At 44.9% G+C, this 14423-nt stretch overlaps 1 protein-coding gene across 1 annotated transcript in view; it reads right to left on the reverse strand.

The window, feature by feature from the left end:
• Positions 1-14423, reverse strand: part of FUCA2 (alpha-L-fucosidase 2) — a 265636-nt gene that overhangs the window by 111959 nt on the left and 139254 nt on the right. Inside the window, exon 5 of the mRNA XM_069607612.1 lies at positions 4242-4432. Coding sequence (XP_069463713.1) covers positions 4242-4432 — 191 coding nt within the window. The remainder of the gene's footprint in view (positions 1-4241; positions 4433-14423) is intronic.

Raw genomic sequence — 14423 nt, forward strand, 5'->3', positions numbered from 1 at the left:
GGGCTGACAGTTCGATTTAGAAAGACCGCTCGGAGCGGTCTCCAAGCGGTCTTTCTAAATCTGTCTTTTTAAAAAAATCATTTTAGTAATCGATTTTTTCCACTTGGTACCAACAGCTGCCTTACGCACTGAGAAAAAGGACCAGTAGAATTAGAGATACCCTTTTCTCCCTCTGTATCGCTAGGATTTATTTAACTCAGTCTTAGCCACTTTTGCCAAACGGTTTTCCCCCTCAGTTAAAAATTACATCCATGTTCTCCTGAGATAATTGATAGTTTTAGAGCTGCCAACTATTGCCGCACCGAGCGAGTAAGTGCTAAATTCCTTGAAGCCAGAAGACACTGCATACATGGAAGCAGGATAAGAACTAATCAGAAGATAGCCTGAGGACAAAAAGCCTAAGGAATGGTTGTCTGGCAATTATGCACTCACTAATCAGACACAATTTCAAATCCTACACAGATTCGTCGAAAAATGTAACCTAAGGGTCAGTCTAAAAAAGATTTCTCTGGATCATTTGGAGTTGGTGCATGGGCGGTTTAGTTAGGCACTGATACAAACCATTAAAGTAGTCTATTCTGGATATGACAGTCTCAGTTTGCTTCAATCTTTTGTGCCCTTTCGAGGAAGGGTAAAATATTCCTCAGAACATGTGACTGAAAATAGGATTTGTGTGATAGGAGGTCAACTTGTGGTTTAAAAGAAAGGAGTTGATTAAACAAAACTCCTAGGCTTTTATTTCTCTAATGGGATTAGGTCCTTCACGGAAAGCAAGTCTAAAAGCAAGGTCTTCAGGATTGAGATGTTAATGTTACGTTAATGTTAAAGGACATTTGTAGCACGCACTATCACCACCGGAGTGATCCCCTGGCGCTCTGCCGGCTCTGAAAGAGGAGGGGAGGTTGGGTTAGTGGGAGGAAGCTGGAAAAGTGCAAGAGAGCAGTGGTGTGCTGTTGGCGGCCTCAGCCCGGTGGGTCCTTTGGCTGGGCCGGGGGTGTTTGCGGCCAGTAGTCATGTACTGTTGTGCAAGACTATGTGTGTTTTTGTTTTGTTGTTGCGATGTAGTGAAGTTTGTGCGACTTGTTGTGCTGTAGGTTTTGGTTGTGTTTGGTTTGGAGTTTGAGGGGTGTATGCAGAAAGGGAAATTGTTAGTAGGGTTGGTTAGTTTGCGTCTCTATCCTGAATTGAGGCGCTCGGCTTGAGTAGTCTCCCCTGATGCGGCTCTGTCCTGATCTGGGTCCGACTGGCATATAAGGTTCCTTACTCCTCTGGCCTCCACCTCTAACATGCTCTCTCATAGCTCCCCTTATTTTTCTTACTCCTGTGGCCAGTGCACCGGTCGATGTCAACCTCTCAGGTAATGTGGTGATTGCCAATATCTCGACAATTCCACATCACTGTCATCAGATGCCTAAAATACTTATTTTGTTAAGAAGAGAGGTCATTGTGAATCACCCACTCCTGGACTTTCTATACAAGTAAGGCGATACACTGGTTTGCACATCTGAGAGGAGTTGTACTTGTACTACTATTTGGAAGGTGGGTGTGACAGAATGGATGAGATTTTCTAGGTGTCTCACATACATATTAAATCATCAAAGGGAGAGGATGGATTCTTCGTAGACCTCCCAACTTAGATCCATTACTTGAGATCTTCAATTGGGTAGTACAGTCTTTTAAGGAGACAGTCATTTGAAAGTTATGCCTTCCATGTCTATCGGATGCGTAATGAAGTGAGAGGATTACTACAAACCCCCCTTAAATCTGCAAATTTCATTGCAAGCATTGTTTTTTTTATCAGTCTATAAAACCTGATAAAATCACTTGCAGTCCCATCTAATTCGCATTTTGAAAATTAAAAAAATAAATAAAAGCAGTTTATATAACCAAAAAAGATCAAAAAACAAGATGAGAAACCACAAGCTCACTTTTAATAAAAGGTTCCGGCAAGTGGACCATAGATGTGCAGTGGGAGGATAGAGCAGGGTGTTTACAAAATTCCAAAGCAAATATTCTGTTGCGGTCAAATGCAAAGCCGCAGGACCAGCAACTACCCTTGCACCTTGCCACCACTTTAAATTGGCAGTTGGGGCATACACTAGCTGAGCTACAAACGTCAAGCAATAACACTGCCCAAGGATCAAGGGGTCCTTGTGCACTAATGCCAAAGAAGAGACTGCAGGACAATTTGAGGTTACCTCAGTGTCCACACATGGGCTGTTTTGGTTTGGTAGATCATTTTAAGGCTAGCAATATGCCAAACAAAATCTTGAACTCAATGAAGACCTTCTTGTCTGATGTGGTCTACTCCAAGCTGTGTTTAGACCTTTAGCCTTCACAAAACCTTTCCCACCCCACATCTGGTGCTTCCTCCTATGGAATCCCCTACTCCGATTATTCACAATTAAAAAGCCTTGTTTAAATGTAAAGCAATCTTCTCCTGAAGGGCATAATTGGTTGTCCAAGAGCGTCTGAAGCAGACCACATACCCAATCTCGTGAGCCCACTCGTTCATGTGTATATTATTTTCCAACTCCCTTCACGTTTGAATCCAGAAAGACCATTTCTTCACAGGTCAGATAGATTCAGTCCACCTTTGATTCTAATACTTTAATCTGTTGTCCAGATTTTTGAAGTCCTTAACCCAGTCCACAGAAGGGGACCTTCATAGTTTCCACCCTCGTCTCGCTAGACGTTCCCGTTCACTGCACCTTCTTATCTAAACTCTCAATGAACATTATATGTTGGCCTTTTTCATCAACGTCACAGGGTCTGAAATTAAAATTCGATGAGCATGAGCTGGTAGGTAGGAGCTACTGCTGGGGAACCGGGAGCGAACACTGCAAAACTAACTTCTATATGAGGTGCGCACTTTAACTTTTTGGACATTATGTATGTATGTCAACATTTGCATGTTTGTAAGGCACCAGTTGGCCTGGGGATTCAAAAGTAGTCCCTGGTAACTGTTTGTTTTAAGCTAAATAGGCCCTCAAAGTAGAAGCAGGCGCTACATGGCTCCTAGCTTCCAGCAATTTCTAACCCAGACGTCACCATCTGCAGGTGCTCTACCTGCATTCCCTACTCAAAGAGCAGGCTGTAGTCTTAAAAAGGCCCTTATGGCCATGCTGGCAGGCGTCTCCACTTCACCTGTCCTTTTACCTTGGTTTAGTCTAACCCTTTGCGCAAATGGTCTAACCAACTCTACTTAACACTCCCATACCTTTAGATGGCCTTCTTGGCCTGGCCAAACACAGGTGCAGCTCTCCTTCTTACCTTATTCTCACACCTTGGCTCACTTGGCTTGATGAACACGTTCTATTTGCTTACTTATCCTGGTTTAGCTCTACTTATTTTGGCACCACTGTCAGGAACACAATCCTATCACCCAGTCAGGAGATTTCGGGCTCCTTTTGTCATAGAGTGACTGACAAAATGTGGGCTCTGATTTGCAGGCCAATTTAGCCATTAGCTTTGTGGTTCAAGATTTGCCAGGGTGAAATAGCGCCACCTCCAGCCTATATCAGTGGTGCTCTGCAGCTGTTGCATATTCTGTGCTACTTGGTCTGTGCCTCGGCCTAAAGTAGTAAATACTCTGACCGCCACAATGTAATTATGCAGTGTAATCGTGTCGGTCAACGAACCAGGAGCTCCAACTTATGTGAGTGACTTTGCTCTTTGCTGGCACCACTACGCAGAGTGAGAGCATTTTACTGTGTTACTTCTGCGACTGTCAGATGATTTCAGTTTGGTTCCAGTCTGGAGTCCATGTTTAAGGTTGGGCACTCGACATGCAGTGACTTTACTATGGCTCTGTGTAAATCACTGATTAAGGCGGCGATTGTCTACAGGTTTTCTCCCAGGGTAGCTACCGGGCCCTCTGACGGAGACCCTGAGAAGCCTACTTGCCATTCTATGAAATGTAAATCCCCCTTTTCTATCCACGGTCCTCTTCCCGATCTCAGCATTATCTCCACCCCCTAACACCACTAAAGGCTCGGAAAGCTATGTGGGATTCACTGTCACCAGGGCGTCACACCATGGGGTTTAGTATGGGTTGTGAATTCACCAGCCTTTTCCTATGAACAAACATGTGACCTCCTCACTCCCAACAAACACATGCATACCACTGCATACATCTTCAATAATCATAAATCCAGAATGCTTTCATATTCAATAGATAGAAATTGGCTAACAATGATTCTAGTGGTGCAGATGTAAAATGCATATTTTGAGAGACTCACCATAGTTTTTCAGTCACAGTGTCATTTTGCGCCCGCCATGGTTTACTGGAATATATGGCCTCCCCGTTGACTTTAAGCCAGTCGCCCATCTGCCTCAAGCGTTCTTCAAATATTGGGATAATTTGACCTTCATGAGTGGGTCCAATATTCATCAAAAGGTTTCCCCCACATGATACAGTTTCCACCAGTGTCTGAAACAGTAAGAGCACAGTGTGAGCTTATTATATGCAAATTACTTACATGTTTATTAACCGACAGCCTAGTCACTATCACAGGAGGTTAATTTGTGGGTATAATGCTCCGAAAAACTACATAACTTACTGAAACTATGTTTCCATGAACCTTGTGAAATTTACTTTAAATCAGATCGGCTCCCGTAAGCGCGTCACAACATAAAAGGTAAGCAAAACCACTATTAAATTTGCATGTAGTGTATCCATGCAACTTGCCGACCCCTTCAGAGCAGGATGTGTAAAACAGAGTAGATGGTGACAAACGGAATTATAATATGTTGACAGGAAAGGGTTAAGGAACCAACGGGAGGCTAAGCAGCAAAAGGAGCAGGGGAGTAAATAAATGTCTCTTGAGTGTGCAACACTTTGGAAGATAGCTCTCTTCCTGCTGAAGCTGTTCGTGCAGGGAGCTGGATAGAATGGGGACATAAATGGCAATGTTGGAGAATGTTTAAACAGAATAGTGAAGACAATCTTGGGGATCTTTGAGGTACCACATTTTGATTAATTTTCATAATGAAGTAGGAAATCAAACGTTTTGTGCAAGTTTCTTATCTGTGGTTATAAAGACTATCACCACTATTACAATATGCTTCTCCCATATTACTCCCAACACCTCATCTGGCCAGACCAGAAGCAGTTAATTCTTAAACCACAGTTCTTGCACTTGCTGTAAAACAGAAAATGACAGCCTTCTAAAGCGTCAAGGTAGGAGGGATATAGATGTGTGACCAACGCGCATTTCACAAGGACTAGTGCAGGTTGGTTATTTTCCATCTTTCATCAACCTAATTAGCATACAGTTTTCCATTTCCTATACCCTCTTTCATTTAGGTTTACAGCTTAGTAGAAGGTAATGAAGGTGTGACAGGGCGGCTCATAAATGAGAGAGTTGGATACATAAAATGTTAATGTCATGCTTCATATTATGAATTAAAATATCCCGAATCTTCAGGGGTCCATGGAATTAAAGGTCCCAACCAGTCTTGCCCCCTTAGTTTGACTCTGACATCATAACGTGAAAAGTCTCTATTTACAAGGCTTCTTCACAGAGTAACCAAAAAACCACTGGGTCCCAGAGTGCAGACCATGCTTGCTTCATAAAATCAGTTGTTTAAGTTTTATGAAGTAACACTAAGGCAGCTTTGCACTGTGAGACAGTCATTGTATCAAAAGATGACACAGACAACGAAGTATAGTACGAACACCTTTATTTTGCGGGTCAGGAGTAACGCCTAACTTACTAGAGCAAGATAGATCTGTAAGGTGGGAATGTTCCTTATCTAAAAGAAAACTAAGGGACAGTCTAAGTCTGTCAGTCTAAAGCAAAATACGGTTTGTGTCATAACCTATGCTTGTCCTCACTTCTATACAATAACAATGTGTAGGGAATGTCGATATTTAATAAACTAAATAGTGTTCAAAGGTGAAACAACTTGTCTAAAGCTCCCTTCCCCCAGTTCAAGACGCTCAGGTTCACAAAGTTCCACAGGCTTATCAGGACTCACTTGCCAAAAGTTCACAGTTCCTTGGGCTTATCCGGGTTCCCTTTTCCGAACTCAAAGCCCTATGGTTCACACTCTTCAATTGGTTTCTCAGGCTTCCCCTGCCCAAGTTCAAACTCATTTGATTTCACAAAGTTTGTTTTTCAAACACCAATGATAAACTTGTCAAGTTCACGCTTTAAAACACAAGAGTTCAACTTGCTTCTGTAGGGGTTCCCTTCCTCATAGTCAATAGAAGGCAAAAGCAACTTGTTAACACAAAAGTTCAACTGGTTTCCTTAGGGGTTGCCTTGCCCATTTTCAATGACTCCTGGACACCTTCCCAGTATATATTTTTTATGGTGGATTCTCTGCGGCCCTCCTGGATCACTCTCCTGGCTATGTGCCACCCCAATGCTTAATTAATCTTCTGCTGGATCTCTGTGCGTTTCCTGGGTCACTCCCCTGTCTGGAAACCCTCTTGTTATACGTGTTGGGGTGAATAAAAGAATGGTGTGTTGCCAAAGGAAAAATTCCCCTTTGAAATGTCCAGATTGTATACGGCTGAATTATTTTTAAATATTCTGTGATAAACACATTGTAGAGATAGGGACAGCTTTTTTCCCCTCTTTTCTATTAGATAGGCAGCGCACCAGCATTGACCTAGGGACAGCACTACCCTACAGGGATAGGTTGTGGTTCTGACTAGGGACAGTGTTAGCGGACTCATTTATTGTTCGTATGAAAAAATGCATGCACTGATGTGTGCTCTAGACCTGTTCTCGTGTGTCCAAAAAGCAGCCACATACGAATACACCCAAATACTCCCCCTCTAAGGTGCATACATCTAGTGGGAATAAGAGTAGTGGTTCCTCTGCTGTAAAGCAGACTCCCAGTGGTCCTAGTCCAATTCCTCACCCTTGTTGGGAGTACAGAAAAGATAACCCCAAGTGGAAGGGTAAGGCACTTGGTGTCCAGTCTGTCAGCCTCATCTACCCTTACCCTATACCCGATGTGGAGGCCAGTGTCTTCACCTCCTCTACAGGAATCATTTTTTGGTGCCACAGCAGAGATCTCCTTAGTTTCCCTCCTTTGGGCATGGGAACAGTACTCAGAAGTACTAGATACTGAACAGCCAAAAATACTTGAGACGTCTCCTCATTAATGGCTAGCCTTCCGCTGGCTTGAGACACACTGGGGCTAGTGTGAAAATGGTGGATCGGACACTGCTTAAGCCAGAGGACTGTGTAGGTGCTCCTCTAAGAAGCACTAGGATAGCATGCATGTGGGTCTCCCAAATCTGCCCTTGTAGCCCTAGTCACAATCCAGGTGGATAACAAGATAGTCAAAATGCCTGTTATCGTACAAGATCATGCGTCTGTCCAGGTGCTATTGCATAATGACCTAGCTAAGTTGGGGCTGGTTTCTGATGGCCCACCCCTGACTGCTGCTGCAATCACTAGGTACAAGGCCGAACAGGGTATGACTGATGGTTACCCAAGCCAAAGGGGAAACCCAAGGTAAAAAGGAGGAGCAAGAAGGCTACCTCTGTGAAGGGGGCCCCTTCACTAACTGCTGCATCAGCAGCACCCACTGTAGACCAAACTCCTGAGGGACTGGGCCTCTGTCGTGGCGCTAGACTCGACTCCTGAGGGAGAAAAGCTGGAGGACCCTCCTGAGGGAGAGGTACTCGCCCCAAAGATCACACTGACCTTCGGCATCTGTTGGCTGAAGGTGGGCCCTTTAGGGCAGATTTCTGTAAGGGTCAGAGAGAGTACCATCTCTTGAGGGTCTGAGGAGACAGGCCCAGGCACAAGGTGAAGTGCCTAGGTCCTTTTAACATTTATTGGGAGGGTGAGCTCCTTTATAGTGAGCCCACTGAGCCAGAACCTAGTGCAGTTAAAAGGTTGGGTCTACCCAAGATCAACATGCCCAGCCTTCTACAGTTGGTACATGCAATGCCCCTAGTTGGTCATCTTGGCACTAAGAAGACCAAGCAAAGGCTCTCAGCACACTTTTCCTGGCACAGGATAGGGGTAGAAGTGGAAACCTTCTGCAAGACCTGCCCCAGTTGCCAACTGTCTGAAAAGACTGGAGGCAGTGCCATTGCCCCAATGAAGCCTTTGCCAGTGGTTGGCACACCATTTGAGAGGGCTAGCATCGGCATGGTCAGTCCCTTAGACCCTCCCACATCAGGTGGACACCGGTTCAACCTGGTTCTGGTTGAACATGCCACCAGATACCATGAGGCTATGCCCCTTCGGACCATCACTGCCAAGGTTGCTGCCAGGGCCCCCCTGGGCATCTTCACAAGAGCGGATGTCCCTAAATAGGTAGTCTCTGACAGGGGATCCAATTTCATGTCTAGCTATATGCAGACAATGTGGAAGAAGTGTGGAGTGACCTACCCCAACCGTATAGTCGGTAGAACCTATTGTTGGAGGAGCCTGATCCACCTGTAAAAGGAACAGACAACACCTCTTGGAAAGGAAGGCCCTCACTTTCCTAACTTGTGGCCTTTCATTCTTTTTAAAATATTTGTTAAGTCCAACCCTTTATGTGCAATGATTTGTGGGTCTCAGAGGTACTCCTATTTATCTGAAATGGTTAGTTTTGGGATGCTTCATACGACTACCTTCACAATTCAGAATCATCAACTTTCCCCTTTACCTGCTTAACCGGATACTAAATCTATGGAGTCTTTGCTCATTACTTTCAGATGCCCCAAAAAACCAACAGTAGATTGCTAATCTGGATCCGTGTTCTTCTGGGGTCTCATAATTTCTATGTACTAACTGCTGTTTTCTCGATCATATTTGCTTTATTTCCATCTCCTTTTTAGTTTTGGCTATGTGCATCTATAGGCCCAAATGGTTCTAATGGAGCAAAGCTAGGAGAGAGAGGAAATGTGCGGAGGGACAAACAACTTGTGCGGTTTGGTCATGGTCATGTCGCACAACATGGACTGCCCAGGGCCATTCCCACCCACTGTCGCGCCCCGCGCCGCTCTCTTCGAGCTAGCTCCTTCAAGCAGTAACATCCAACTTGGGCCAAGCCGTGTTATTTCTAAGCAATATGCCGAGAGTTAAGGACTCAATTGCAGCTGCAAATGTGCTACTGATGAAAAACAAATGTTTACACCAAGTGTGCCTTCAGCCTCTTGGTTAATGTATGTTCCTTGCACTGAATTCCTGTTAAAAACAGGTATTGACACAGCCAACAGTTTTGCCTTGTTCATAGGTATTAGATCATCGTTTTACAGGCACTGCTATCATTTGCTCAGTTAATTGTGCCGTTTTCCAGCTGTTGCTCTCTTATGGCCATGTAGTACCAGTGTGGGGCAAATACATAATTTCTGCCTACACGAAAGTCAAACCTGTTGCCGTTGCCAAAGCTTGTTGTTCTTTAGCTCTACTCTTTTCTGCTGTTTTTAATAATGTCATAAGCTACACTTTCCTCAATGCAATTACCTTATTCTTTGGTAGTTGCTAATGAAGCAGCAACATTTCCACAATACAGTGCACTTTTTCATTAGCAGCAGCTACCTCGCACACAATACCTTTCACTACTTATTTACAGCCAGCAAATCAGATTCTTCATCCAGACTATCTTGTTGCTGCCTTTCAAATGGCAGTCCCTCAATCCAGTTCAGGATGCATCATTTGAAAATAATTTGTGCCAGCCCACCACATACAGGTCGGAGATAGGGCGCCTGTGTTAGGTCAAGTAGAAAAGAGCTGTAGCGTTGTCCGTGACAATGAGAACCCTGGAGCCCTTCATCCAAGTGAGAAAGGTCTTCCTCGCCAAGAAAACACTTGTCAATCCTAGAAAGTTGGTGCGCTTCCCCCTGTTCCGCAAGGGACCAGAGATCGCACATCGGCAGGCAAGCTGGAGTCGTACCCGCACCCAAAAACAGAGGAATCCATAGTAATCATCAGACACATCCTCTTGGTGGAATGGAGAGCATACCATGATATTCACTGCATCCAGTAATTCAAATCCTAGGAAATGAAGCACTACATATACGAGCATGGAATAAGGAAACAAGTCTGTTCCAACTGGCTAAATGAAGCTAAAGGCTCCTTAGTTTTGTGAAGGGGACTCCTAGCACACAAGACATCAGAACTGGCACCCGTTAAATGTTAAGATGGAAATGTTCTGCCAAATGTTTGGATCCAAATCGGCGAGAAAAAAAAAACCTTAATTAGCAAAGTTTTGCAGAAGAGGCTAATGTGATGAACCACCCAAGCTAATATTTTTGTAGTTGACTTATTGATCCAGAGAGACCGTTTCTTGGCTTCCACCCCCTGCCCCACAAGAAGTGGGGCAGGGGGTGGAAACCAAGAAAGGGTCTCCTGCTTGTATCAGCCAGTCATCCACGTACAGGTAAACAATCCCCCCCCCTGGAAGCGCCGAGCCATCATTGCTCCTGTAACCTTTGCAGAATTAAGTCGTTTTTTCTATATCAAGCTTTATGCTGTGCTCCAGCCTCTAAGTGAAGAACTGGGTATCAAACCCATGCTGCTCAGCTTGGTCTTGTTTCCAAGACAGACGTGTTGCCCCTGAACTATCAGCTATCACGCCAGACTGCATGAAGACTCTGGGAGAGGAGTAGAGATTGAAAGGAAGGACACAGAACTGAAAGCACCTACTGTCATGGCAAACTGAAGGTCTTTCCTTTTGGAGGCCTTATAGGAATAGGCATGCAGGTGTATTGGAGGTCGAACAAATAAGGCCAATCTCCCTCTCTTAAAGTCTCAGGAATGGATTTGGAGTATCGTCCTCAACTTTTCCGTGGTTAGGAATTGGTTGAACTCCGAGAGGTACAGGATAGTTTGAAGGGATTTGTACTCCCTCGGATTAGTGAAGAAACAGGACTAGAACCTCTCTACAGTTTGGTCTTGTGGCACCTACTCCACTGCCCCAAATAAAGGTGTTTGTCAATCTCTTCCTGGAGATTTGGTGAAAGTTGTTTGAGTGTGGTGGATTGGAGAAGGCAGGGAAGGGATAGGGGAAGGGAAAGGAAAGGCACAAACCATGACTCTTTACAGATTCAGTACAAGGCTCACTGGTAATAGCCCTTCAAGCATACATGAATAATGGCACATTGCTCCTACCGGAGGGATGCGATGCCCAAGCTAGAATTCGACAAATCTTATTGGTATCTGCATCCGTGAGGTGTAAGGAAAGAACTCTTTAGTAATTTTCTTTTTCTTCCATTGTTGAGGTAAGAATATAAATCTCTTAGCTCTTCCTTCCTGGAATCATGCCTGTATTCCAGAGCCCTATGGGAGCATTTTGCTGGAATGGGGATTGCTCATTCGGCTTGGGAAAGAAGTCAGAGTGGCTTTGCTGTGAGTGCATTAATTTCCTCCCCATCTGTCGTGGAGTGGTGCAATTGAAAGTCATCAGAAGGCAGGGATCTGACGTTTTCATGGGCCTCTTGCATTATTTGGTGTTCTTGATTGATCCAGGCCAAGAACGCCTCCCTTTTGATGCCTTGCCATTGCAGTAAGTTACAGGCTGCCAATATGACAACCGCATTCGTATAGCACAGATTAAGTGCACCGTTTGAATACAACTTTTCCCAGTGCATCCAGAGCTTTTTCTTCCCTCTCTGAGGTGGTCACCCATAGGGAAAGAAAATAAACTGATTCTTGTTACAGAAAAGGATCGCCATGGGGTGAAAATCCAGACAAAGCATCTGATCTGACACCAGCCAACATTAAGTCTCAAGTTTTTTTTTTCATAGTGGCCATGTTCTGGGAGGCTTCCCAAATTATCTTTTCATCCTTGATCACATCAGGCTGAAGCAAGATCCCCAATTTCCTCTGACACTGCTTATAGGAGCCCTGCACGAACCAGATCCGGCTGCAAACAGATCCAAGAAATCCAACACACAATATGTTGACGAAACGCCTTAAACTAGGTTGGTATATCCGCCTCATCCACAAGATTGACCGGAGTGGCTGGAGTCTCCCCCAAGTAGCAGGTTACAGTCACCTTTATTTCGCTGCAATCCAAGAAACAAAAATCATACAGAGTACGCTGTCAAATAAAATCATATCCCCAACCAAGATTCAAAACACTTTAAAAGGTTTATTCACCTATAAAATAGCTACTATATATATTGGAAGTGTTACACATCACATTCTAGTAAGATTCTCATATTTCTTCCTTGAAGATGTTATGTTAAGAGTGTCCTGTATCTCCCTTGTACCTTTCTATATCACTTAGTCAAATAATATTCTCGGTTATAGAAGATCTGATTCTAGAAAGATCGGCCTACTTGCCTACTGCTACATCATGTGCTATACCTTTCTCACTTTCAGAAGCAGTGCCTTCCTCTGGAGGCTAGATGCTTCCCAATCGCTCAGCCTAGAGGGCCTTGCTGCTTCTGAGCACCACCTAACGAGGGGGCTTTGCGACCCCGGCACTATGCTGCATTTAAACATGGCTACGATGTTCATTCTTCATAAATGACATATCATATAGACAAAATGAGACCTTATTGAAATCCAATTGCACACCAATAGCTGCCTGGGGATCTGGTCACAGGCCTTCCAGCGACTGCGAAGGTGGGGGAGAAGGCAAAGATGGCTGTGGAAGCAGTGTCACTTGCGAACCAGAGTGGTCTCCGTACTGGTGGGACCTTCCATGAAGGGGTAACAGCGTCCCCCGCCCAGTGTCTGTAGAATCACCTCCTGCACAAGATCCATTCATGAGACTCTCATAGCGTGGGTTATGAGCATTTGTTTGAACTTGTGGAGAAAGGTCTCCTCTTGCAGACATGTTTGCACCATGTTAAATGGCACTGGCTTAATAGGGAAGGACCTAGTATGGGATGTAGAAGAGGGCACCAGAATATTAGTGCAGATCAGGAACGTGCAGAATAAACCATGCTCGTAAAACTGTGGCACAGCCATCCCACCCTGGGGAAGGAGTGTGGCCTGGCACTAACTGAGGAAAGTGGTCTCTTTTCCATAGACTCTGGATAAAGGCCTGCCAAAGTGAAGTGGCCCTCCAGGAACTGGTGGGTCTCCACTTTTGTATTTAGGTTTAGGAGTCAGCTTCTTGTGTCCATGCTTTTTTGAATGGTACTGTGCCTCCTGCCCGACATTGAAGCCTTCTCTTGTTAGGCCGACGGGTAGATTTCATAACACACTCCAACCATTCCACCCTGGCCTCTGTTATATGGTCACGTGCAGGACTGGGCCTGAGCAGCTGTGCCACATGGGCGAGCACCACTTTTGGAGAATTTAGAGGGCAAGGACCTTAGGGGATGCTCAAAAAAGAGTGAAGGAGAAGACATGCAAAACAAGCCCTTTCAGAAACCTTTTGTGGAGACACCCAACGGCCATCCAAAGAGTGCCCTGGAGGTTCCTAAAACCTTATATACAGGTCATGAATCGGGGGCGGCAGCCTTACAGAAAAGTTGTGTATCGGCCACTTTTACTCACTAAAAATGGGCAAATACTCCCAAAAAATAAAAATAGAGTCAAAATACTCCCCAACAAAAAACAGGAGAAAGATGGGTAGAACATTGCGCCCCTGCTTTCACCCTCACAGCTTCATGGACATGTTTGGAAAATATGTAGTACCACAAGAAGAAACTACAGATGGTCCTCCAACGTATTACACATCTTTAACGTATTCCACATCTTTGACATGTAATGTCCACAGCTGTGCACTTCAGGAACTTTTTTGGCAGAGGGCGTCCTGCGTCAATGACGTTGGATAGATGTCCCTCGAAGGTTTCCGTCGAGGGCGACGTCACCGGATGTTATAAATAGGACGCACCGCTCCCATAGCCTCAGTTTAAGTTTTTTCCCCCAGGACGTGTGGCACCAATCCAATGCCTGCTTGACTGCACATTGCCTTGCGGAAATGTAAGCTGCAATCGCATAAGAAATTCTCCAGAGGGGCAGACTGGGAGGGCGATGTGGAATACGTTGGAGGAACATCTAGTCGAAAGAAAGTTACCAGTTAGTAAGTAACTTGTTCTTCGAATGGAGTGTGTCCTCCAACGTATTGCACATCTTTGACAGACTCCCAAAGCAGTACCAGTAAATGGAGGAGGGAAAAGAATTTAGAGTACCCAATCAGATTGCGGAATAAAGAACCACCTTACCAAAGGACATATCCTGATCATGGATTGTATCCAGGGAGTAATGTTTAACAAAGGTGTGCATCGAAGCCCATGTGGCTGCCTCACAAATATTCCTAATAGGAACTCCCCATTGGAGGGCGGTGGAAGTAGCCACTCCCCTAGTGGAGTGAGCCCGTAAACCCTCAGGAGGGTCCTTACCTGCCAATAGGTAACACTCAGTAATGGTGAGGATAATCCACCTGGACAAGGTCTGTTTGGTAACAGCCTGGCCCAAACGGTGTCCAGCATATCCCACAAAGAGTTGATCGTCCAGTCTGACCCTGGACATCCTAGAAATATAAAAGCTAAGAGCCCC

The sequence above is a fragment of the Ambystoma mexicanum genome, chromosome 4q (genome assembly GCF_040938575.1).
Source record: "Ambystoma mexicanum isolate Mex_15411 chromosome 4q, UKY_AmexF1_1, whole genome shotgun sequence".
Lineage (NCBI taxonomy): Eukaryota > Metazoa > Chordata > Amphibia > Caudata > Ambystomatidae > Ambystoma > Ambystoma mexicanum.